The sequence below is a fragment of the Dysidea avara genome, chromosome 1 (assembly GCF_963678975.1).
Source record: "Dysidea avara chromosome 1, odDysAvar1.4, whole genome shotgun sequence".
Classification (NCBI taxonomy): domain Eukaryota; kingdom Metazoa; phylum Porifera; class Demospongiae; order Dictyoceratida; family Dysideidae; genus Dysidea; species Dysidea avara.
In genome coordinates, this window is record NC_089272.1 from 28,426,684 (window position 1) to 28,453,979 (window position 27,296).

Below are 27,296 nucleotides of genomic sequence, written 5' to 3' on the forward strand. Positions count from 1 at the left end.
TTGCACTTACACCCACAAGCACTTTCATCTTTAAGTAAAGATTACAAAGTCTGGCTCAATGATATAGGTAAGTGTCTGGTTAGTAGGATGAAAGCTCAAGATGAAGAATTGGTCCTTTACACGCATGCCATGATGGTTCTTGCTACACAAGGCTGGGAACGAACGACTTCTTCTTTTGGGCATAATTCATTAGAGGCAATATGCCATCGCTTTAGTGTACCTTTAGAGAAGGCAGACATCAATGTTTCCACTGTTCAAGATGAATGGGATGACATAGTCCTTTACAGCAAGCAATACCTAAACCTTGTACAAAAAGTCTACAAGGTTACCTGGGGGAAGTTGTTTAATTCTGTTGATGCGAAACGCTGGTGTAATGTATTAGGTGTTGTTGGATTATTGTTTTGCCTTCCTCTCTCAAATGGTCACCTAGAAAGCATCTTCTCACAGTTGAAGATAATCAAACATGACCGCCGTACTCATCTACCTGAAGACTGACTTGACCAGCTTGTACGAATCAAAGTTGATGGTCCACCTGTTGAGAAGTGGGATGCCTCTGATTTCCTAAACATCTGGTATAAGGAGAAATCTAGAAGAGTGACTGCTACACCAAGAGCTTCCACTAGCAATGCATCAGCACATCAGTCAGCTTCAGGTGATGATGATGGTGAAAGTGAACCATTTTCAATGAATGAGTGGAAGCAGTGGATGCAAATAAGCATTGGTGACAATGATGATTTTGATGCTAGTCTGAGTGATGAACTACTAGAAATAGGTACTGATGAAGTTATACTAATGTAGTTACTGTATACTTAACTTGCAAACTGATCACTTACTTACCAGTTTCTTGACTTTTGTTCACTTCTTGTACTTATAAATATAAGCGCTCATGTGCAATTATCAATTAATAAATGATATAAAAAATGTAACAGTATTATTATTATCATCGATTAGTTTGTAAAATATGTCATATACACTATAACACACAAAACCTAAATTAGTGGTGTCTATGTAGTGCTTGAATAGCTACATGTTGATGATCAATGAATGATCATTCACACTTCTGAAACACTGTCCGTCCAAAAGCATGAATGTCCATGCAAATTACCTTTTGTCCTGATAGTATGTCAGGTGATATTCCAAAAGTTATTTCGCACACTGATTATGTTCCTTTCCTGGTAGGTACGCAGATCACCCCTACTCACCTATTTCAATAGGTCTCCCTTAAGCTGGAACCTCCTGTACACCTACTAACCCCCTACCAGATCATTTGACTGGGTACTTGCATCCTGTGTCCAGGCACATGGCAGAGGAGGGTTAAAAAACAAGTTGATGTTGTGCTACTCCTAAAAACCAGGCGACATGTAGCTAGCTAACTCATCTGGAAGTAACCATAGATAGTATATGCTACTATGAATTAACCAACTATGTATTACTAGTTTATTGTTTTAACCAATAGGGTAGTTTTGGGTGTGCAATAATATTGCTAGCTAATTCTCGTATTTTGTAACTCATGAAATTTTTGTAATTCGTTCAATTACGGTGCTATGCACTGCTAAGGAAGCACTTGTAAAACAAACCACTTTTACCAACATATTATGCACAGAAGTATCTCTAAACTGTTTTATAGTTTGACTATCGTGTTTTTTCCCACAAATTCTCTCGACAAAGCCTCAAAGCTGCTCTTTATTTTCATTCGTGTACGTAAGGGATATGCCCCCTTTCAACTTGAAGCGATGGTCTAGTCCTGGTAGTATACGAGGCCTGCACTATTGTTTTTCAGTTGTTAGATGCCTGAAAACCTCGAAGGGAAGGTAATTTACAAAGTCTGAGGAAAGTTGCCACACCCGTATTTCAGTCTGCCAAAAAGAAACCACTTCAGAACAAAGTTCACCTGTGCAGAAGTTTAATACGGACTTCATTTCGCTTTTACTTCTTACGTAAAAGCTGCTTTTAACATTATTTAACGATTTTGCTCACGTGGGTGTGTATGGACAAACATAGATAGGTAGATAGGTACACACACACTTTTACAAAAACAATTTCAGAAAACCAGGTGCGCGCCCACAGCTGGCCAAAGGCCGGCTGTGGGCGTGCGCCTGGTTTAAAAAGTAAGGAATAATAGTAATTGTTGATTATTGTAATTTTAGCTACAGTGTAGAGATGTGGTTTTTAGAAGTAGCACAGTATCAAATTGTTCTTTACACGTGTTGGTTCACCAGTAAGGAATTACAATATTATAAAAAGTAAACAAACAAGTATTAGGTAAATCACATATAGAAACTTGTGTAGAGATCACAGAAATATAAAAAAATCTATAAAACAAGGGTGGTCACCTACACCTCCTCCTTATTCTAAACAATCAATGCTTCGTGATTGCACATAATTGTGCTGCTCTATGTTTGGTTTTTACATGAAAATGTAATATATTTACTTGTAGTTCCTTTGCGTAATTACAATAGAGTCATGCCTTTGTATATATATCATAGAAAGATATTCCTGTATGCACATTCATAGCTACGTATGTCCATATAGCTACGTATGTACCATATGTAGTTACATTGAAAACTAAGCCTGTTTACAGCTATGTATGCACATCTCTTTTTCTGTGTGTCAGTTGTATATTGGTTATTGTATGTACATATCTACTGTAGCTAGCTAACATAGCTATGTACATGTACCTGATTTTTGCATTTGTCTTTTCAACAGGTGATCACACTGCAGCCACTGACCCAGTATGTAGCAATTTGCTTATGTTAATGCTGGGGTTTTATGATATCTATTGTTATTACGAGTGATAACTATTGTAATAATCCTACAAATCCTGGGAATCCCCTCAGGTTATACAATCATTTATTGAAACCAGCAAGCTGCATGCTACAAACTGGAAGAGGTAGCTACCAGGCTACATACATACATAGTTACACACGTAGCTAGCTGTAGTCTACCAGTTACATAAATAGAAACATCAGTTTAAAAACACAGAAAGAAAAAATAATATTAATAAAGTACATGTAGAGCTTGGGAGAAGTCAGCATACAAGTAATAGTTATAACACACCCATGAGGTTTGTATCTGATTTGTAAACATGACACCAGAGGGCCGCAGGCCCGAGGGTGGAGTGTTTACAAATCAGATACAAAGCGAATGGGTGTGTTCTAACTGATTTGTGGTATGGGGCATGCGTAGATCAAAGGAGCCCATTTGTAACATGGATGGAGCAAGAATGCAGGATAATATTGGCTACCGCTGACTGCTGAGCGCTGTGTACAAGGAACGATTTTACTCACTAATTACTGTCTTGATGGTTAGTTAATTCATTGTTAGCTAGTTTATTCATTGGTAGTGCGTTTGTTATGTTTGTTATGCATGAGCACAAGGTGCCATCATCGATGCCAATCACTCCAGCCATTGTACAGCTTCCGCATCATTTAGATGGGTGTAGCTGAAGTGCTGCATCATTTAGATGGGTGTAGCTGAAGTGTCTGATATTCATTGTTAAGTGGTGCAGCGCTATAATAGTCTTGGTTAGCTTAATTTATTGGCGAACGAGCGTGTGGTAGATACCAGGCTCAGCCCAGTGGCTGTACTGCTTCCCATTCATTCAGATCAGTGCAGTGTTATGTGCTCATTCGTTCCAAAGCAATTTACCTCCTTGTCAGTCCTTGATATATTAGCCTTGTATTGTGACTTCCTGTGTTGGTCTGGTGTTTGATTTCGTTTGAAGTCTTTGAACTAATTAGTGGCCAGACTGTGTGGCCAAAAGGAGGTACTTAGCCATGCCACAATTACGTATTTGTAAACTGGTTTACAACTGATTTGTAACACTGGCGGCAGCCTTTGATCTATCCATGCGCCATACTACAAAGTAACTTGTACAGAAGAAAAAAAGAAAGAGGAAATAGCCTCAGTTATTAGCATAGTTAATGTTGGTCACTTGTTTAACCCTAACACACTTGTTTAATATTAGCCACTTCCAGTTACTGATAAAGCATACTAGAGTTGCCTTTATCAACTGCCATCTATTGATGGTGGTTGTTTTGGTTGGTTGTGCAGGGTTCCCAGGATTCTCCTATTTGATTTTTGTAACAGGACCACTTGATGTATAGCCACAATAGTGGCTCTCTTGATTGCATGAGGCTTGGACGTGAAATACCTGGGGATTTACTAACTTTAAAGCCACAGGAACTTTCAATGCCAAAGAAAGGCTTATAGCCTTTCCCTCCAAGCCATAGGAAAGAGCATAATTATGGATCACACATTGCTAAAGTCTGCTGCTTGAGATGCTAGGGAGAATACAATACTAAGTGCACAAAAGGATGAGCAAGTAAGTGGTTTACTAATGTATGTATGCATGAGGTATATGGTATATGTGTATGTATACGAGCTGTGTTGCAAGTGCCATCTGGTGCATGTCAAGCAGCCAGGAATAGAAATTGTGGATAGCAAGTGATGGGAAATTCTATTTATTGTATGTGATGTGCCAATTCCTGAATGAACATGGGCATAGAAATGTGATAAGTGTACGCAAACTTGGCTAATATACATGATAAACAGCAATGGAAGACCCTACCAGTCATTAATGTCTCAGATTATGTTCCAACTTGTATGTGTAAGGTAGGTATATTTTAACCATTGTAATTGGTTGAGGAGTATGGGGAGTTAATGGGAGGAGAGGATGAGGAAGGGGCTAATCATCTTAGCTACAAACCATACTAGCAATGTCAATGCACATCACACTTACCAGCTGCACACACCACACGCTTCACATTAGCATGCTTAAGCCCAGAGTGGTACTTATGATACGTACATTGTCAGGACCTTCAAAACCCAGACCTTCAAATCTTTTTGTATGTCCTGCCAACTAGGATGTTTTGTTTAATTGTTGAATTCAAATGTTATCAAAAGCAATACAACTAACATCGGCGCTCTGCAAGAGGTTCCACTGTGGTCTTAGGGCACATTGCACATTGTGGACCATCGGACACAACACACTCCTCCGAGTGGCACCCCATTTCTCTGATGGTCCTAATTGGACCTATTGGAACAAAGGAGTGAACACCCAAGGGGGAGGGGGGCTTGGACTTCTATTTTCTTAACCTACAATACTACTCTGCATCTTTTAAATGCTGCAATGATTACATGTAAAGTTTTTAACTAAACACCACATATACAATGCCAATACACATCAGTTGTTAAAGCACACACATATACTTCACAATTAGCATGTTAAGCCCAGCGTAGTACCTCTGATACATTGTTAGGACCTTCAAACGGATATTGCCATTTCTGAAATAATGTTTAAAAATACCTTTAAACCTTGAAAATGATGGCAGCACCAGACACTCCACCATAAAGTGGGACAGCAAATAGGATCGACGGGCACTAATTAGAACATCTGTGCACCAATAGGAATAGTGACGTCGTGCATGCACACTAACACGTGATCAAGAAGTAGGAGCTGACGCTAACGCGTGACAACAAAAAACATCATGCCGACGAGATCACAGTCTAAAAGGACGTCATCGCAGAAGACGCCAGTACAGAAGAAGAAGACCTGGAATACGGAGACCACTTTGTCCAGCAAAAAGACAACTTTGCAGAAGATGCCCCCAGCTGGAAACAAGAATGCCGCCAGCGGAAGGAAGAGGAAGCGTGCAAATAGCAGCAGTAACCCGAATCCAAAGAGAACGAAGACGAGGAGTTCTTCGGAAGTACACCCTTTGACAACTGCTGACATTCCAGACATAGTTGCAGCAGTCGCCGACGCCCACCGGATCAAAATACCGGATGCAATCAACGGCAGCCGACGCACACGTAGAGATGGTAGCAGCTCTAGAAGAGTCTCATCGACAGCACACCATCGGAGCCGAGACGAGTCACCAAGCAGCGAATACCAGCCCAGTTCGGATGAGGAAGACGCGGAGCACGAAGACTTTGGTAAGTACAGTCGCACAACATATAATGTACAGCCTTCTAATATACAGTGTACCCTATATAATGACATAACTTATATATAGTGTTCTATATAAAGCACACTAGCAATGTTTTGAGAGGTTTCACAGCAGCTCTATATAAAGCACAACCATATACAGTGGCCAGCCCTATGCAAACGCATCAACAACACTTCACGGCTACTTCCAGCACTAATACCCATGTTTGCACATTGTTATGCTCCCTCGATAAACTACTTGCATGCTGCCTGCTTTTTTCCTATCCCCTTAGCCTTTGACGAGCTTCCTGATGGTGAACAGATACTCATGTCCAGCAGTTAGATGATGAACTTATTAGCATTAACAGTTCCAGCTTGGGGTCCGTGTACTCATCCAAGAAGTTGCACCCACCAGTACTGAACAAATTAGTAAACTAAGAACCTTCAAGCAGTGTATAGGGTTATCTGTTTGTAATTGAACTCTCTACAGCATGGTTTCTTTGTAGCTAATCTCTCTACAGGGTGACTTGTTTCCAGCTGATCTCTCTACAGGGTGACTTGTTACTAGCTGATCACTGGATGACTTGTTTCTAGCTGATCTCTCTACACGGTGACTTGTTTCTAGCTGAACTCTCTATAGGGATTTCTGTTTGCGATTGAACTCTCTAAAGGATGGTTTCTTTGTAGCTGATCTCTCTACAGGATGACTTTATTCTAGCTGATCTCTCTCCAGGGTGACTTGTTTCTAGCTGATTCCTGGATGACTTGTTTCTAGCTGATCTCTCTACATGATGACTTGTTTCTAGCTGAACTCTCTATAGGGTTATCTGTTTGTAATTGAACTCTCTACAGGATGGTTTCTTTGTAGCTGCTCTCTCTACAGGGTGACTTGTTTCCAGCTGATCTCTCTACAGGGCGACTTGTTTCCAGCTGATCTCTTTACAGGGTGACTTGTTTCTAGCTGATCACTGGATGACTTGTTCCTAGCTGATCACTGGATGACTTGTTTCTAGCTAATCTCTCTACACGGTGACTTGTTTCTAGCTGAACTTTCCTCTATAGGCATTTCTGTTTGCGATTGAACTCTTTACAGGATGGTTTCTTTGTAGCTGATCTCTCTCCAGGGTGACTTGTTTCTAGCTGATTCCTGGATGACTTGTTTCTAGCTGATCTCTCTACATGGTGACTTGTTTCTAGCTGAACTCTCTATAGGGTTATCTGTTTGTAATTGAACTCTCTACAGGATGGTTTCTTTGTAGCTGCTCTCTCTACAGGGTGACTTGTTTCCAGCTGATCTCTCTACAGGGTGACTTGTTTCCAGCTGATCTCTTCACAGGGTGACTTGTTTCTAGCTGATCACTGGGTGACTTGTTTCTAGCTGATCACTGGATGACTTGTTCCTAGCTGATCACTGGATGACTTGTTTCTAGCTAATCTCTCTACACGGTGACTTGTTTCTAGCTGAACTTTCCTCTATAGGCATTTCTGTTTGCGATTGAACTCTTTACAGGATGGTTTCTTTGTAGCTGATCTCTCTACAGGATGGCTTGTTTCTAGCTGATCTCTGGATGACTTGTTCCTAGCTGATCTCTCTACACGATGACTTGATTCTAGCTGAACTCTCTATAGGGTTTTCTGGTTGCAATTGAACTCTCTACAGGATGGTTCCTTTGTAGCTGATCTCTCTACAGGGTGACTTGTTTCTAGCTGATCTCTCTACACGGTGACTTGTTTCTAGTTGAACTCTCTATAGGGTTATCTGTTTGTAATTGAACTCTCTACAGGATGGTTTCTTTGTAGCTGATCTCTCTACAGGGTGACTTGTTTCTAGCTGATCTATCTACAGAATGACTTGTTTCTAGCTGATCTCTCTACAGGATGACTTGTTCTAGCTGATCTCTCTACACGGTGACTTGATTCTAGCTGAACTCTCTATAGGGTTTTCTGTTTGCAATTGAACTCTCTACAGGATGGTTTCTTTAAAGTAGCTGATCTCTCTATAGGGTGACTTGTTTCCAGCTGATCTCTCTACAGGGTGACTTGTTTCTAGCTGATCTCTGAATGACTTGTTCCTAGCTGATCTCTCTACACAGTGACTTGTTTCTAGCTGAACTCTCTATAGGGTTATCTGTTTGTAATTGAACTCTCTACAGGATGGTTTTTTTATAGCTGCTCTCTCTACAGGGTGATTTGTTTCTAGCTGATCTCTCTACATGGTGAACTTGTTTCTGGCTGAACTCTCTACAGATGATTTGTTTGCAGCTGAACTCTCTACATGGTGGTTTCTTTGTAGCTGAAATCTCTACAAGGTGATTTCTTCTAGCTGATCTCTCTACAGGGTGATCCGTAGCTGAACTTTCTACAGGGTGATTTGTTTGTAGCTGAACTCTTTATATGATAGTTTCTTTGTATGTACAAGGTAACTTCTTCTAGCTGATCTCTCTATAGGGTGACTTGTTTCTAGCTGATCTCTCTACACGGTGACTTGTTTCTATCTTAACTCTCTATAGGGTTTTCTGTTTGCAATTGAACTCTCTACAGGATGGTTTCTTTGTAGCTGCTCTCTCCATGAGGTGACTTGTTTCTAGCTGATCTTTCTACAGGGTGAACTTGTTTCTGGCTGAACTCTACAGATGATTTGTTTGCAGCTGAACTCTCTACATGGTGGTTTCTTTGTAGCTGAACTCTCTACAAGGTGATTTCTTCTAGCTGATCTCTCTACAGGGTGATCCATAACTGAACTTTCTACAGGGTGATTTGTTTGCAGCTGAACTCTTTATATGATGGTTTCTTTGTATGTACAAGGTAACTTCTTCTAGCTGATCTCTCTATAGGGTGATTTGTTTGTAGCTGAACTATCTGCAGGGTGATTTGTTTGCAGCTGAACTCTCGACAAGGTGATCCTTCTAGCTGATCTCTCTACAGGATGACTTTTTCTAGCTGAACTCTCTACAGGGTGAACTGTTCATAGCTACACTCTCTACAGGGTGATATGTTTGTAGCTGAACTCTCTACATGGTCGTTTTTTTGTAACTAAACTCTCTATAAGGTGATGTCTTGTAGCTGATCTTTCTACTGGATGACTAATTGTTTCTAGCTGATCTCAATATAGAGTTATAACTTTCTCTATAGAGTTATAACATGTTTGTATAGCTGAACTCTTTACAGAGTGGTTTTTTGATTGATTGCTGAACTCTCCAGCTACACGGTGACTTGTTTGTACTACAGAGTGACTTGTTTGTAGCTGAACTTTCTACAGAGTGACTTACTTGTAGCTGAGCATTGCTTAAAGTAACTTGTTTGTAGCTGATCTAGATGAACTCTCTACTGGGTAGATTTTTTGTAGCTGAATCCTTTATGCAGTGACTTGTTTGTAGCTGAATTCTCTACAGAGTGACTTGTTGTAGCTGAACTTTTTACAAGGTGACTTGTTTATAGCTGAATTCTCTTCAGTGTGACTTATAATGTTCTGAATCTCTACAGCAACATATTTGTAGTTGAATTCTCTACAGGGTGACTTGCTTGTAGCTGAATTGTCTATAAGATTCACTGTTTGTAGCTGAACTCCCTACAGAATAACTTGCAATGTAATATAATTCTATAATGGAGTAAGTTATAAACGTAGCTGAATGCTCTAATAGGGTTACTGTTCTATTAGAGTACCTCGATCTCGCATATGCTACACGTAGTTGGCTTTGGAATCATAACTCAGTGGTTTGTACTCCGATTCTTCTATACTACTGCAAGGACTTTCTATGATAATTATTCCAGCTACACACCGATTTTCAGCTGACTGATCTAAGCGGTTTGCCTGGTAGGCATTAAAACTAATAGTTTTTTATTCATAAAAATCGATCGCGTAATTGTGACACAGGTTGGGTTTTGTGTTATATCTCGATGGCCTTTACCTGGATTCCTTTCAAACCACAAAAAGGCACTGCTACGATAGTTATTCCATCTACATAGCAATTTTCAGCTCATTCCTTCAAGTGGTTTACCCTGTGGGCTGACAGGCCTTCGACCTTATTTTACGCAAATAATCAGTCATAACTCCGTGAATGTTCATCGGATTCCTACCAAACTTGGTACTGAGATTCGCCTTAATGAGCCCTTTAAGTGTGCCAAATTTCAGCCCAATTGGAGCATGCATCTGTGTTTTATGGCAGATTTTGCAAAGTGTGCGAAAAGAAGAAGTAGAAGAAGAAAAAAACGAAGAAGAAAAAAAACCCAAACTTTGGCTGCTCATATCTTGGAAATGGCTGGAGCGATTTTCTTCACATTTGGAATGTGGACTCCCCTACCTAGCTGGCACTTCTGTAGCAACGTTGGTTTAAATCGGATAAGGAATCACGGAGTTACAAAGGTGTGAAAATCGCATTTACTTTCTTCCTGTAAATATACTCACGGTGTGGCGCACCGGCTTCTTGGGCCACACGACACACTACCGTGTGTCTTGATATATATCACCATCTCCCCCCCCCCCCCCCCACAGTGATGACAGAGGAACACATTATTGGAGTTCACACTGAAGAGTGCGTTGCAACTATGACAAATGGATCTCAGCTTGGACATCCTACTTAGGCAGAGCTTGAGCTACTGTAAGAGTTCCACCAGGGGCCACAGTAATCTCTACACCGCTGAGGGTAGACAATTGGAAAAGGATGTTGACAGACTACCTAAATAGGCCACTAGTGGAGTTTTTCATCAATGGACTAACCAAGGGGTTTTGGATTGGTTTTAGAGAACAATCAACACCTTTGCATTCCACTAAGCGGAATTTAAGTTGTGCACTCCAGCACCCAGACATAGTGCAGAACTATTTGACTGAGGAAATTGCTCTCTGACGTGTAGCTGGCCCATTTCCAAAATCTTCAGTCCCACAGGCACAGGTTAGTTAGTCGGTTCGGGGTCATCCCTAAGAACCACCAGCCTAACAAGTGGAGGTTGATGGTTGACCTCTCTCATCCTATCGGGGGGAATGTTAATGAAGGAATCCCCAAGGCGTTGTGTTCCCTGAGGTACATTACGGTAGACTTGGCAATTGAACGCATTGAGCAGATTGGCCATGGCACACTGCTGGCAAAAGCAGACATAAAGAATGCCTTTCGCCTTCTACTGGTTCGCCCAGCAGACCGCCATCTCTTAGCTATGAGATGGGATCAGCACATATTTATTGACACCTGCCTACCCTCTGGTCTCAGATCCGCTTCCATATTGTTCAATGTCTTGGCGGATCTACTGTCATGGATAATTGAACAACAGCAGGTCACACCAGTCCTTTACTACTTGGATGATTTCCTGACGATGGGCCCTCCACAGTCCCCCACATGCTCCAATAACTTAACTGAGATCAAGGATATATGCTTTATGCTGGGAATTCCCCTGGCTTTAGAGAAGGTTGAGGGACCTTCAGATGGTTTGACCTTCTTAGGGATTACACTAGACTCCCAAAGTATGCAGACACACTTACCCGATGACAAGCTACAAAGAATCCGCCTCCAAGTTGCTTCCTGGTTATCTCGAAAGAAAGCCACAAAAAGAGAGATACTATCATTGGTGGGCCTTCTACAGCATGCTACTAAGGTAGCAACCCCAGGGAGGACATTCTTATCCAGAATGTACCGCACAGCAGCTCACCTCAAGCGTCTATCTTATTATACTTGCCTTAACACGGCCTTTCGGTCTGCTTTAAGATGGTGGTACCTCTTTGTCTCCTCTTGGAATGGTCGCAGCTTCTTCAATTGTTCTCTCCCAGACCACGAGATACGTACTGACGCATCAGGATCCTGGGGCTGCAGTGCAGTCTTCGGGACTCAATGGATGCAACTGGCGTGGTGCAACGAGTGGTCACAAATGGACATCATGACCAAGGAGCTTGTCCCAATAGTTTTAAGCTGTGCCGTATGGGGGCTATTACTATCTGGCTACAGAGTAGAATTCAAGTGTGATAACCGGAGCGTTGTTGATTCTATTAATAAAGGTTCTTCCAAGGAACCAATCGCTATGCATTTGCTGCGATGTCTCTGGTTCTTCTCTGCTCACTTCGACATCAGAGTAGTTGCTTCCCATATCCCTGGAGTGGTAAACATTTCCGCGGACCAGCTCTCGAGAAATAAATCAATGGAATTTCTTCAGGCAAACACTCATGCCTCTGAACTCCCGTGCCGATTCCTACACCCCTTTTAAAGCTGGTATCACCCGAAAGCAGGACTGGACTTCACCTTCCTTTCTGCGTCACTTCAAGCGAACCATAAATAGACTGCAAATCCACTCCTAGCAAACTCAAAGCACCAGACAAACACCTCACACATAACTCAATGTATTTATGATTGTATATCACATTTAGCTGCATTGTCTCTTTGTTTGTTCTCAAAATGTATAATTGCATACCATTCATTGAGAATGTTAATAATAAGATGTATAAGTGCACACTGCTTATTGAGAATAGTAAAAAATGCATAAGGGCATACTGTCATGGAGAATGTTTTTAGATCACTGCTGGTCATTCACCTTTAGGTGGCCACCAGCAGAATACCCACATCCGCGGGCTCCTCAGCAAAGTTCAAAAGCGTTTGCAAACTGGCCTGTCCAAGTCAAGCAGATCCACCTACATGGCTGGTCAAAGAAGATATCTTCACTTCTGCAAGGCAGCAGGGATCAAGCCACTTCCTGTGTCCGAAGGTGCTCTGACACTGTTTACAACACACCTAGCAGTTTCCAATGTTTCCCATGGAACCATTAAAGTGTATTTATCAGCAGTTAGACACCTGCACATCTGTAAAGGATTGCACACCCATTTCAGCCAACAACTGACACTCCGACTTCTCCTTATCTTGAGAGGCATTAAAAAGTGTCAGGCTGATGTTCACTCAAAGAGAAGCGTCTCCCGATCACCATTCAGCTACTCAGCAAAATTAGACATCTCCTGTCTAAACAACCTACCTATGACAACAAACACCACTCTATGGGCTATGTGCTGTCTTGCCTTCTTTGGGTTTCTAAGAGTCAGCAAATTTACAATTCCCTTAGAGGGCTCATATGACTCATCCCGCCACCTCTCACTTCAAGATGTCACAGTTGACAACAGAGCAAAACCCCGCCTACTACAACTGTTTCTCAAGCAGTCAAAGACGGATCCATTCAAACAAGATGCACAAGTCTACATTGGTGCCACCAACACGACTATTTGTCCAGTCAAAGCAGTGCTATCTTACCTGGCAAGACGAAGCAGTCACCCAGGCCCTCTTTTCATCACCAAGGAAGGAAAAGGCTGGACAAACTCCATGTTCTGAGCAGCTCTCCAAAGCCTTATTGGGGAACTGAAGTTAAACAGGCACCACTATAATACCCATAGTTTTCGTATAGGAGCAGCAACCTCGGCATCATTAGCAAACATTTCAGACACCCATATCCAGATGCTAGGTCGCTGGAGAAGCAACGCTTTCCAGTGATATATCCGGCCTCCGCCCACTGAGGTAGCGAAACTTTCCAAGTCAATTTCCACAAGGAATCAGTAATACAACAAACTACACAAACAGTTTTTTTTAGTGTACACATGCTATGTAGTCACCCAGGCGCATACTTCTAATTGTATGAATGTACATAATAATCATGTTAAATATATAAGTTACCACTTGCGGGTGATGCCATACCTACACATCCAGAGATCAGGCACTCACACAGGAACTACGATACTTGGGTAAAAGGAAACACCTCCTTTCTATGCAGCTACAGAGTGTCCCCTTTTTGTGGCTTAAGGGAAGGTACTTGGCGTGCAGAATGCCTCTGGATGCCAAATCCCTTCCTGGCCCAAGTATCGAGAATTAAAAAAAAAAAAAAAAATTAGGGCCTTATAGATATTAGACTTCAAAAAAAAACTAGTAAGAAAAATTTTAAAAGAACAAAAATTGTAATCAAGGCAAAGTACATTTACCAAACCACCACCACAAACATCAGTTTGTGGGAGGCAAAGAGCTACTAGTGGGTTGGCATCTTAGGAGCCAGGGCACATAAGAAAGGTTAGTCAAGTGATCAACATTAAATAATGTTTAAAAGTACCTTTAAACCTAGTTAATGTTGAAAACGATGGCAGCACCAGACACTCCACCATAGAGTGGGACAGCAAATAGGATCGATGGGGCACTAATTAGAACATCTGTGCACCAATAGGAATAGTGACGTCGTGCATGCGTACTAACACGTGATCAAGAAGTAGGAGCTGACGCTAACACCTGACAACAAAAAACATCACCCACCTCCCCCTCTTCATAGCTATTCTTTCCATACCTCTGCCTCTAGAGCTACAACTGCTAGAAATCACTCAAAAGATAACAATGAATAAAATAAAATAATTACAATTTGCTTCTGATAACAGGCTAACATAGTTTTTTACACCTACAATCTGTTATGGGGTACACTGTTACATAATCTATGTTCCATATTGTTGTTCAATAGGAAATTATATGCTGTGTATTGTCGTCTTGTTGCTGATGTATAGCTTTGTGTATGGCTAACATTTGTTATATTCATTAGCTGCAAATTAGGCCACTCAAACAGGAATGTTGATGTGCGACTCCCTAACGGGTCAACGTCAGCTCCTTCAAAGGTGGTGTTGATGGGGCCGCTCTCAAGGAGCACCATTGATCACCTTGTCTAAAGAGAGCTCCAGCCTAGCATCTGTGCTGTCTCTCAGCAGGAGTGTTGGCCCCATGCTCCTTCATGAGCATGGGCCAGCTCCACACAAATAGGAGTATTAACATGCGACTCCTCTGTGGGTCAACGTCAGCTCCTTCCAGAGGTGTTGACGGGGCCGCTCTAAAGGAGCACCGTCAACCACCTTGTCCACAGAGAGCTCCAGCCTAGCATTTGTGGTATCTCTCAGTTGGAGTGTTGACTCCATGCTCCTTCGTGAGCATGGGTCAGCTCCACACATGTCAGAGGGTGCATCAACACGCTGGCAATGCTGGTTGTGCCGCTCTGGTGCAGAGCTTATCCATAGCTCTAGCTGCACTCACAGCATCTCCATTCCTGATAGGAGGAATGTGATAGTACTGCGCCCAACTAGGATGGTTGCTATGTACTTATAAGTATATTGCCAACGCAGATGTGGCTTAAGGGAAGGTACTTGGCATGCAGAATGCCTCTGGACGCCAAATACCTTCCTGGCCCAAGTATCGAGAATTTTTAAAAAATTTTGGGCCTTATAGATATATGACCTCAAAAAAAAAAACTAGTAAGAAAAATTTTAAAGGACCAAACATGGCAATCAAGGCAAAGTACATTTACCAAACCACCACCACAAACATCAGTTTGTGGGAGGCGAAGAGCTACTAGTGGGTTGGCATCTTAGGAGCCAGGGCACATAAGAAAGGTTAGTCAAGTGATCAACATTAATGTTGTGCAAATGTGGATGTTTATTATTAGTACGATTTTTTAAAATAAAATTATTTATTTTTAATGTAATGCAATAAATTTAGCTGCTATCTGCAAAAGGTTCCACTGTGGTCTTAGGGCACATTGTGGACCATCAGGCACAACACACTCCTCTGAGTGGTACTCTGCTTCTCTGATGGTCCTAGCTGGACCCAATGAAGCCAAAGAGTGAACACCCAAGGGGCCCCTTGGGCTTCTATTTTCTTAATATATATTAAAGCTCTGCATCTTAAATGCTGCAATGATAACATGTAAATGTAACTGCTTGAACACCACGTACACATCATGCAACCACAAAGTCTCAGGATCCAGCAGTGACCATGCACTCTAAGAGTTCTGCACTCCACTCTGATCATACGGGGATCCCAGAGATGCCCAAGGAGTACAGTGTAAAGTATTACCAGGACCTGCAGTAGGACTTAAAACATGTCAGTCCTTATATTTCCAGAAGCTCCTTACTACCACAACCCTTACCAATCATCGCGTATAATATGTTGTAGTTATAGGGTGCATTATTGGCCACTGGGAGAAATGCACTTTCTATCAGAACCCCAAACGATGCCAAGGAGTAATATATTTGTGGGACTCAATAAAATGACCATGCAGTCCTTAAGTGTTAATGTACGTGTCATAATACCTTCAAATTACATGACAGAATTTTTATTTTTATTTATTAATTTTATTTTTTATTAACACTTGATAAACATTTAGTATAGTTGTACACAAAACAGTATATATAAGCACAATTAGCAGGTTACTACAGACTAATAAACTGCCTTCCCCCCCTAGGTTACATTCCGTACAGCCAGTAACATAGCCACACACACTACTACCATACACATTGTGATATATTCTAAAAGAAATACTTGTCTGCTGACAAATACATTACATTTTTACGTGGCCTGTATCAGTACAACAAGTATGCATAGCTTCCACGGATACTTAAATACAACCACCCTTATTACCTTTCATGGGTTGGCATACAATGAGTGCGCAACATGCTGCATTGTGATTAATGTGCTTAAGGGGAATTATGCCTGCATTTGTTTGGCCGTTATGACACTGCACCAGTACAACACATATGCATAGTTGATGAGGATACCACCATAAACTGCATTCACAGCCACACCTACTGTTTATTGTAGGCTATGGTTTTATTGCATCCCATTCACTGTCAACAAAACATTTAAAAGCAAGGACCTGAAAATAATGGAAGTTTCTGACATTCGTTAACTCAAGTAATGAAGTGTTCAAAGACTTAGCTGATGGTTATTTGCTGTCTGGTGGTGCCAAACATGTGCATCACTTTAATAGTAGAGCGGCTTAGCTAGCAAAATTAATGAGCAAATTGTGCACTTTGTGCAGAAAGCATGAAACTTTGCACATAGTGCCTACCTACCATGAAGTGTATTTTGAGATGTGGAGCCATCACAGATTTGGCCTTTGGTATCCTCTACAGCTCATTTTATGCTCAAAAATAGTGACCTTTGTCTATATATCACCCCATACAACACTCAATTTGTTCAAACTAGGGAAGATCTTTATCCAAGAAACAAGTTGATACTTGTTGATAGCATATTCCATTTCAAAGTTATGGTGATTTTTACCAGCAGCAAATTCATATAAATCCAACTGCCCATGCAATTACACTCTTCATCTACATTCTTGATTACCACTCAATTTTTGTATATTTTTTAGCTCATCATGAGAACTACAGGTTGCATATACAACCAAAAAGTGGAGAGAGATATCCAGGGGTGGGGCATGTACCCTCCTCTCTTGTGGTAGTTAAATAAAAGTAGTTCATAATGTTGCTCTATCAACAATTTTAACTACAATGGTTCTGTAATAGTTCATTGGGGGGGGGAGGGAGGGGTGATTTTTTACCCCCCTTTTACCCCCTTTGACAAATGAACTCCTTAATCTATAAATCAAAATCTCAGCGAATACGTCAACAACAACTGTAATATTAAATGAAATACATGACATGTGTATTTTGCCTGGTACAACAGCCCAGAACTGTACCTGAGAATACAAGCATGAAGTTACTTCTCATCATTCTCAGGTACTGTAGGTCATTCTCAGGTACTGTAGGTCATTCTCAGGTACTGTAGGTCATTCTCAGGTACTGTAGGTCATTCTCAGGTACTGTAGGTCATTCTCAGGTACTGTAGAGGTTGTACCTGAGAATGCATCTGTGGGAGTCTAAAATATCCTGGCATGTCCCTTTAGATGCCATGTGCGTAAACTAGCTATGAACACATAGATCTTTGTACCATCGTCCCCCATTACTCTCATTTGTGACTCCCCTTTAGTCATTTCCTAGATGAAGGTCTGACTGATATTACTGTTTCTAAAACCTGTATGCTAATTTTTTTTTGCTGTAAAGCTTTGGAAAATATGTACTTTTTTTGAAGTCGTTAGCTTTTTAGCTATACTTGCAAACAAGGAACACATTTTACTATATGGAACCAAATTGTGAAACACAAATTGTCTAGTTGCATGGTTATGCCCTCAGACTCCACCACATCTTGGGTGTGTGTTCTCTAAAGGCAAATATATATTTAAGGGGATACAAGATGTAGGTATAGTTCAGGACCATAATCTCCCTATAGTCAGTTCACAAAATTACCTATCAATACGGTATTATAAATACGTATAAGGCTTTTAAGGCTTTTCAGCAAACGTGACTGATAGTAGCATGTATAACCTTAGAGTTTTATGCATTAAAATATTATACAGAAGCAAAATTATAGCCATAAACAACCTCAAATTTAAGTTTAACCTGATGACAAAACTAGCTACACAAATTATGATGTTTGTTGATTTATCTCACAGGAGTATTGTACATAACCCCTATGCCTCACTCTTGTATTCTCCTCCATGTTTTGGTTGTATATGTAACCTGTAGTGCTCATGGTTAGAATAAAAAATAAATAATTGAATGGCAAATAAAGAATGTAGATTAAGGGTGTAATTGCATTGGGGTTGACTTTATATGAATTTGTTGCTGATAAAAATTACCATAACTTTGAAATGGAATATGCTATGAACTTGCAACAAGTATCAACTTGTTTCTTGGATAACGATCTTTAATTTGGCACCTAGTTTGAACAAATTGAGTGTTGTATGGGTGATATATAAACAAAGGTCACTATTTTGAGCATAAAACAAACTGTAGAGGACGCCAAAGGTCAAATCTGCAATGGCTCCATACCTCAAAATACACTTCATGGTAGGTAGGTACTATGTGCAAAGTTCCATACTTTTTGCACAAAGTGCACAAATATTTTACTAAGCCGCTACTATACAGTGGAACCTCCCTTATCTGGACCTCTATTATCTGGGCACCTCCATTGTCCAGACAGCCCAAATTGGTCATGTGGCTTGTAGTTTACTGACCATAATAAAGTTTGGTTTAGATGAAAACACAAGGAGGGAGCCTAAAGGTTGCTGTTTACCTGTTTGGAGGCTTGCTTATTCTACTAATAATAACTACCAGTTGGGTTGCTAGGTGATAATGCATTTTTACAGCCCAGGGCAGTGACCATGAATGCCCTGTAGTGGCTTCCCCTCTGCCCACTAAACTGCACAGCACTAACTGGTAGCAATAACAGCAATATTTGTTTTTAAATTAGTCACTTTAGCATAATAGCATGCTATTCTTAGTCATGGACATTTCTGAGATACGGACAGTAGTATGCACCAGACCGCCCAGATAAGAGAGGTTCCACTGTAACCACACAATAATTACAGCAAGTGAATTCTTATAAATGATGCCCATTATTCTAATAAAACATACTTTATTATCTATGGTAGTGCATCTCATGAGATACTCCAATTAAACAGTCACTTTATTCATTTGTTTTAAAAGTAGGTTCAGCGGACATACAAGACAACTAATGAAATATCTATGGTAGTGTGTTCCATGATACTCTACTTAAAGAGTCACTTTATTCATTTATTTAAAACTAGATTCAGTAGACCACTCTGTGTACTACTCTGTGGGCCATATGTAGTGCTTGAAAGCCACTAGAGCATAAAATAAGGGATGTAAAGCTACACAGGAGAACCTCATCATAAGCTTAAGTGCTGGTACAATGTCTTTACAAATTCATACTTGAGCAATTCACAAACTATACATGGGTTAAACCATACGGCTCTAGGGATAAAACATGTGTAAACACAATATTGTGCCTTGTTAGTACCTGGTAAGATAGTACTGCAAAGCTTGGTGGTCAGTTGAAGGGAATGCCTTTTAGTCATCATTAAAGCTCCTCATTTACAGCCTGTTTTTTTTTTCCTTTTCTTTTAATCACCTCTGGAACATAGGCTTGCAATTGCACCCAAAGCTCATTACAACCTCACAATCTATTGCCATACATGGTAAAAATTAGCACATTCGGCAAAGTGATTTTTAAACCAACTAATTTATGCACAAATGAAATTATGCACATCTTACAAAGTAGCAAATATGTGACATTCGATTCCTTGCACAAACTAATAGTCCTTCTGATAAATACCCACATGCAGGATGGAAGGTAGCCACAAATCAGTGCATTCAGGATCAATATTCAGACAGAAAGTCGAATGAGGCAGCTGTTGTGTACTGCTAAGCGATGTCCATTGAAAGACTGGTTGTTCATGAACAAGCTGTTGATATTATTTGAGGCAGTTTTAATTATGGGCTTTTAATCCCGCCTTTTGGCAATAATGAAATTTGCAACATAAATGTTTTATCACTTCTGTGTTTATGTCTGTATTGACTGGTGGGAACTTGGGACAACTGTTTGGTCAGCAAACTAGGTTGTGTAGCCAGAATTGCTTCAAAGAACTGCGAGTGAGCGCTAAGATTTGCCTGATTTGACAAAGGCTAGCCCCATTGTGATGTTATGGAATAGCAATAAGCCATCTGGTTAAGTAAGATCACAGTAATGTGTGCAACAATCTAAAACATAATTAATTGCGTGGGCGGCCAATGAAACACGTATATTCTACTGTACAAGTGCTGTTGCTCTGACACACTGCTATGGAACAACCAAAGAAGCCATACACAAACAAAGTACCTTATTCTTAGTAATACATTGTGCCAATGCCAGCCCACAAATTTAGTTAATTGCGTGGGCATGCGATACATAACATTAGTCACTGACTGTAACAAGAAGCCAAACTTCTTAGCACTGAACTTGGTCATTTTTATAAGGAATTACACAGTGTGGCCCAGACAGTTATTGATAAACTCACACCAGCGAACTATGCTTGAAATAAATTGAAGCACTAGTGTAATGTAATACTCAACCCTCTCACATTTAACACCTGCGAAATAACAGGCGTCAAACAGGAAAGACCTCACCAATTAATCAATGAAGAGCCAGGAAATCTTGGCTGAGCCAGCACTGCCTCCTGGGTCAGCACTCAGGCAGCAGCGGCACAGTCGGTGCCGGTCTTTTACACACCCAGAACGCCAGTCATGCTTTGTTGTCCCCATTCCTTGAGGACACATGTTGAGAAAGACACTATCACCAACCGCATGGCTCTTCATTGGATCTTTCGTGCATGCGTTAACACAAAACTCTAACTGATTCCCATTCCTATAATGCCGTAGCTGCTCCTTGATGGTATTACCCTCCCCCACCTTTGCACAATTTGCTTCCAACATTAACCTCGTTTAACAAGTTAAACTCCATTAAATTGTATACGTATGTATACAGTGAATTACACACATGAACCACCATGCAACGTAAATAAATACATAGCTATACTGTAACTACGTATCTAGCTACATATAAATGATTCAATTTTCAAAATAGTGTACATAATTACAGTAAAAGAAAATTCCTAAAATCAGAAATTTATGTGTGTTTTACAATTATAAATGTTACAAAGCATTGCTTTTATTTTGACGTGCACCATACATCAGGTGCCACTTTTTTTGACGAGGTGTATAGGAGTTTACTAACGGTGACTTATACACATACACAAATATGCTAATAACCAATAAGTATAAGCAAAATTTATATGCTTGAAACCATTGCAATAAAAAATGATGAAACAAGGAAGATTATATCACCCAATATGATTAATAAACCTAATGGTGTTTATTGCTAATTGTCTGGGTTAAAACTGGGGAATAATGCAGTAATGCTCTCCCTTGTTTCAGCACTTTTTATTGTAATAATCTTTATGTACATAATAAGTATATGAAAATCATATTATTATTATGTGGTGTGTCCCCTTTACAATATACACAGAGGCTTAATGTGTATTTTCACACAATGCTACTGCAATAATAGCACACTGTATGCACATACTTAAACAATTAGTACCTGTTGAAATGAGAGATGAAGCATTCCTACTCATCATATCATTTACTACACAACGATATAAACTAGTTCCAAGTACATTACTATCTGTCACACCAGTGATTGTGAGTATACTGGTCAGTATATCTCCACTAATATTTGTAGTGGTATTGAAGGGAATTCCTGTTAGAGATGTAGATAGTGTTGAAATAATACCATCCATTCTCATCTGCTGCCACATTACATCATCACTAATAATGCCAGTACCATTCCTATCCACTACACAAGTAAACACTGCTACTCCTCCAGTACACACTGTGACATCACTTGGTTGTGTCATTATTGTAGCTGTGTAATAAACACAAAAGTGCATGATTCATCAATGGAGTACAAACCAAACAGTACAGACACAACGATCAATGATTTGCTATTAGACAATTACAGTGTATGTACATAGTACCTGCCAAAATCAGTTTATATACTTATAATGTATTCTTTACTGATGAATAAAGCCAAATTTTCACTTTGATAACACAACATTAGTACACACAAAATAAACTTACATACTATAGATTAGAAATACCTTTAATTATGAGAATACGGGTGGATTCAGCAACTGGTAGGGGAGGGCACAAACAGGTTAAGTTATAAGTTGTTGAGGTAACTTGGGCAGAACAGAGATTCTCTTGTTAGTTTATTTTTACAGCAGCAAACAATCATCGCTCAATAGTGTTTCACTGTTGTTGTTTTAGGATTTTGGCTTTTGTACATAGTTAAATTTTAAAAACTGCTACAAAAACCATTAATGTTTATGATAATTATTCTTAGAGGAGCCTAATATGCACAAAAGTGTAGGGGCAAGTTTCACAGCTGATTAGTTTTGGGTTTAAAGTGAGTTTGTAATAAATGTGACTGGATCTGTGAAAACCCGACACAATCGCACAAGCCTAAATTTACTTTGAATACAATGGGTGAAATATTTACGAATTATTGAAAAAAATCCATAAATTTTTTGAACGTCCCTTTTGTAGCGAAGGAAAAGACTATCAATAAAAGCCTGGACATCATCTTATTCATCTACTCAAGGGGAGTTAAAAAATTTTTGTTTTGTTGCAGTAGACTAAATACAGTGTTGAGACAGTTACTTTTTAAATGTAACTCATTACGTATTATTTAAAATTGAATTATTTAGTTACAGTTACTTACATATTACACCCATATAATAAAGTAACTATGATAATATTACATATTATATTACTTTGTGCCCACAACCTTAAGCTGTCACGTGTGAAACTACCACTTTATCAAGTGACATGATTATGTTGTTGGACAATGTGCAAATCTTGGTTATAAGCAAGAAGCTGGTGAATAAGCTTCATTCAGTAGGCTTCGTTACTTCATAGTGGCTAGGTGTTACTTAGTGGATTACTAACAATATTAATAACTTTGTTACTTAAAGTAATAATATTATGTAATATTAGACTCGTTACAGTAACTTCATTACTTAGATAATGTGTTACATTTGCAAGTAAATAACTTGAGTTACATTAGGGGTGGTCCACAATTTTCTGCTTTTTTTGCAAGCGTACAAACTGTACGCTAGGGGGGGAGGGTGTAAAATTGCATGTATGCTTTTTAAAAATGCCAATCACGTGAGTTGACAAGAAATCCAAACATAGTGAAAAGGCTCTAGTAGTAAACCTCTACTGCTACTTATTCAGTGTCCAATTATAAACAGTGGACTAAAGCGAACTGATGCTGTTAATGCATGGGCTCAAGCCAGCACATGATTGGACAAAATTGTGTTTTGGTGAACTCTGGAAAACAGTGAGGCTAGGGTTAGCTACCAATGAAAAGAAGCTTTATAAGCTAAGGAAAGATAAAGCTCATTGAATCTACAGGTAAGACGGTTATCACCGTGATAACATGTACTACAGGCTTTATATACGTACTTCTATAACAGCACTTACTTTTCTTTCTCTTTAGTCTTAGCCTAGCATTTAACACTGATAAACGGTTACAACTGAATAGCTTGTACTACACTGCTTGTTACTTTTGTTTTCTACCTGCAGAAGTTGTTGTTGTGGGTTTAGGAATACTGTTGGGTATGGGAGGCAGGATTAAGTGGGTACTAATTTGTTCACACTACATAGTTGTGGTAGTTGTGGGTTGCCCATAGAGAAAACCTGTCTCTGCAATGTGCACCTGCATCTCCTGACTCCAGTCCACCTCAGACTATGGTGAATACCCAACAAACTAGTACTGCTGTTGCTACTGCCAGTGATGGGATAGTTTTGTATGAAAATGTTGAAAATAGCCAAGAACCGTTTCTATGATGTGTATGTACACATTTGCAAATATGCATAGGTACTAGTGCCCGCTGTGTGTAGGAATGATTCTTTCAGGGTGTCAGCTTCAAAAGTATCAAAATGATAAGATGCCTAAAAGACAAAACAAATACCATACATGAATTTTGCAATATTAAAATAGTATCCATGTGTTTGTTCTGCTATACAATACATCCATGTGTCAACATTTATACAGTACACTTTGGGCTGGGGGGAGGAGGTCAGAAAAAAAGAGTACTCTTTGTACACTTGCAAAAAAGCAGAAAATTGTGGACCACCCCTTACCTGTTTTTATAGCATATTTCGTTATATTACTTTGTCACAACAAAAATAATATGTAACGTGTTACTCCCAACACTGACTAAATCATATGTGAGTTATGGTTATTTGTTTGTGTCACATAGAAGCAATCATATGCGATCAATCTTTCTTCACTGATTTCATCTCTGTACAGTATGTAGTTTAAACTGCCCGAATTTATTAGAATCAAGCTGCACAAAGTGATGTCAGCTAAATACAGCACTTAACCTTTTGAATTTACATTAAGCTTGTTTGGCGATGGATAACTAGCAGGTTAGCCAAAGTACATTATTTCAGAGAAGATTTCTTAGGATGGAATGTTGTCACTAATAAATTCGGGCAGTTACTCGTGTGTGATGGCTGGTATAAGTAGCTGTAGCAGAAAGAACTTATAGTGTTGTAGCGATTTTGTAGTAAAGTGTATTAGAAAGTATTCTAGCTTTAGTTAGATTATTCTAGAGTGGTTAGTTTTGTGCTAGTTCTATTTAAAGATCGCCCTGAGGATCGCCTTAGTGATTCTCTGTGGAATTGCTACGAGGTGAGTATTGTATAAATGCTATAGACTGTATATATAGTAGTAAAATATTAAGAATGTAATTTTTGCTTATTCCGTTATTCCGCTGTTCCGTTATTCCGTATTCTGGGTTTTACTGCTTCCCCTTACTAAGACAGTTGTAACTTATGAACAAAACAAAATAATTAACATAATTATAGAGTTGAACTTTGTACTATTGTGTTCGCCATGAATAGGGCTATTGATTCTTGGGTAAGTTTTTCTTGTATCATCTTTCTTCACTACATACAAAGGCAAAATTTGAGAAGAAAGATTGCGTACTTTAACTTCAATGTGACATAAACAAACATCCATAACTTGCTTGTCCTTGGGTATCCTCTTGAGAAGGCAAATAAGATGATATCCAGATTTTATTAGCCCCTTCCTTCACTAAGAAAAAGGCATTCAAAAATGTACGGATTTTATTTAATAATATGCAAGTATTTTACTCATTGCTTTATAGTGTAAATTTAGGCTTACATGATTGTGTCAGGTTTTTGCTGATCTGGTCACATATTTAATCCACCCACATACAATAATCATGGAGCGAAAAAACCACCTTGCTAAAATGTGTGAAAAATTCTTCCTGTCAATATAAGTACTCACAATTGCTGTGTGTAGGCTTCTTGGACCACACAACACACTACCGTGTGCCTTGATAACCATCACAGAAAGTGATTGCAGTAGTATAGAAGAATTAAAGTAAAAGCCACTGAGTTATAATACAAAATCCAACTACTTGTAGTTATTGTGCAATAAAGATACTCTAATAATACAGTCAGTCACTCTATTAGAGCATTCATCATTAGTGAGTTACTCTACACTGTATTAGAGCATTCAGCTACATAACAAGTCAGTGTGTAGAGAGTTCAGCTATGCAACAAGTCACCCAGTAGAGAGTTTAGCTACAAACAATGTAAAGAGTTCAGCTACAAAATGTCACCTGGTAGAAACCTAAGCTACAAACTACAAATAAGTCACCCTGTAGGCAGTTCAGCAACAAACAAATTACTCTGTAACAATAAGTCACAATGTAGAGAGCTCAGTTACAAACATATTAACCTTTGGAGAGTTCAGCTACAAACAAGCTACCCTGTAGAGAGTTCAGCTAGAAACATATCACTCTGTGGAGAGTTAACAAACAAGATGTCCAGGGTTCAGCCACAAGCTAGTCACCCAGTAGAGAGTTCAGCTACAAATCAATCACCCAGTAGAGAGTTCAGCTACAAAAAGTCAGCCTGTAGAGAGTTTAGCTACAACCAAGTCACCCTGTAAGCAGTTCAGTTACAAACAAGCAACCCTACAGAGAGCTCAGCTACAAAACGTACACAGTAGAGAGTTTAGCTACAAACAAATCACCCTGTGAAGAGTTCAGCTGCAAACCAATCACCCAGTAGAGGGGTTCAGTTACAACAAGTTACCCTGTAGAGGGTCTAGCTACATTGGAAGTCACTCTGTAAGAGAGCTCAGCTACAAACATTACCTTGTAGTTGTAGGGGTTTCTGCTACAAGCCAGCCAACCTGTAGATGTAATAATACAGTATTATTTTAAATACATCAGGGGCGTATTTAGGGGGTTTCCTGAGGTTCCGGAAACCTCCTTTGAAATTTGAACTTGTAGGCTTGCAGCAAGAAAACCAACTATCATAGTTTGGAAGCACAAATCTACAGAAAGATGGGAATAGAGCAGGGCTACAATGCATGCATGTAATAGGAGACTTGCTCAAAAGGGTTTTATGGAGAACAAGAGTATGAATTGTGACTGTCTCTAGTGTTGCACCGATATCCAAATTAGCCGATTATTCCGATAACCGATATTAAGCAACAGAATTAGCCGATACCGATAACTGATCCGATATACACTAATAACACTAACACTCATCCTCATCATTATTAAATGGCTCATATTAGTGACATAACCATTGATATACAGCTCATTCTAGGCTAAAATGTAAAGTTAGATGTATACCACAAGTAAAAGTTACTCATGGTAAACAGGTTTAAGTACATTTTACTACTGCTATATAGTTGAGACAAGTGGCTGGTACTACATAGAAACCTAAAAACCTCAGTTTATTGTTGGGCATGGCCTAAACCCTGACAGTTTATTATGGGCATGGCTTGTAGTCACCACTAAACCATTAACACATAACTTAATTAAAATGCCAAATAACTTATGTCTAGCCTCCCCTACATCATTATACTACACAGCACAGTGGAGATTAACATCGGCCTTGATTTAATCAAAACCGATTAATCGGCTAGTAGCCAATATCGGCCTTATACTGATTATTGAACTGATTATCGGTGCAACACTAACTGTCTCTGGGAAAACCGTTCTTATCGCCCATTTAAAAGTATCGAGAAATGCCGGTTTTAAATATTCAGTGTTGTAGCTGGCCAGTGGTGGTAGCTACGCATACCAAATTTTC

At 39.6% G+C, this 27,296-nt stretch overlaps 1 protein-coding gene across 1 annotated transcript in view; it reads right to left on the reverse strand.

Annotated features, from left to right (window-relative positions):
- Window positions 1-27,296, reverse strand: part of LOC136260734 (uncharacterized) — a 122,473-nt gene that overhangs the window by 41,067 nt on the left and 54,110 nt on the right. Inside the window, exon 3 of the mRNA XM_066054583.1 lies at window positions 21,688-22,011. Within this exon, the coding sequence (XP_065910655.1) occupies window positions 21,688-22,011 (324 nt within the window). The remainder of the gene's footprint in view (window positions 1-21,687; window positions 22,012-27,296) is intronic.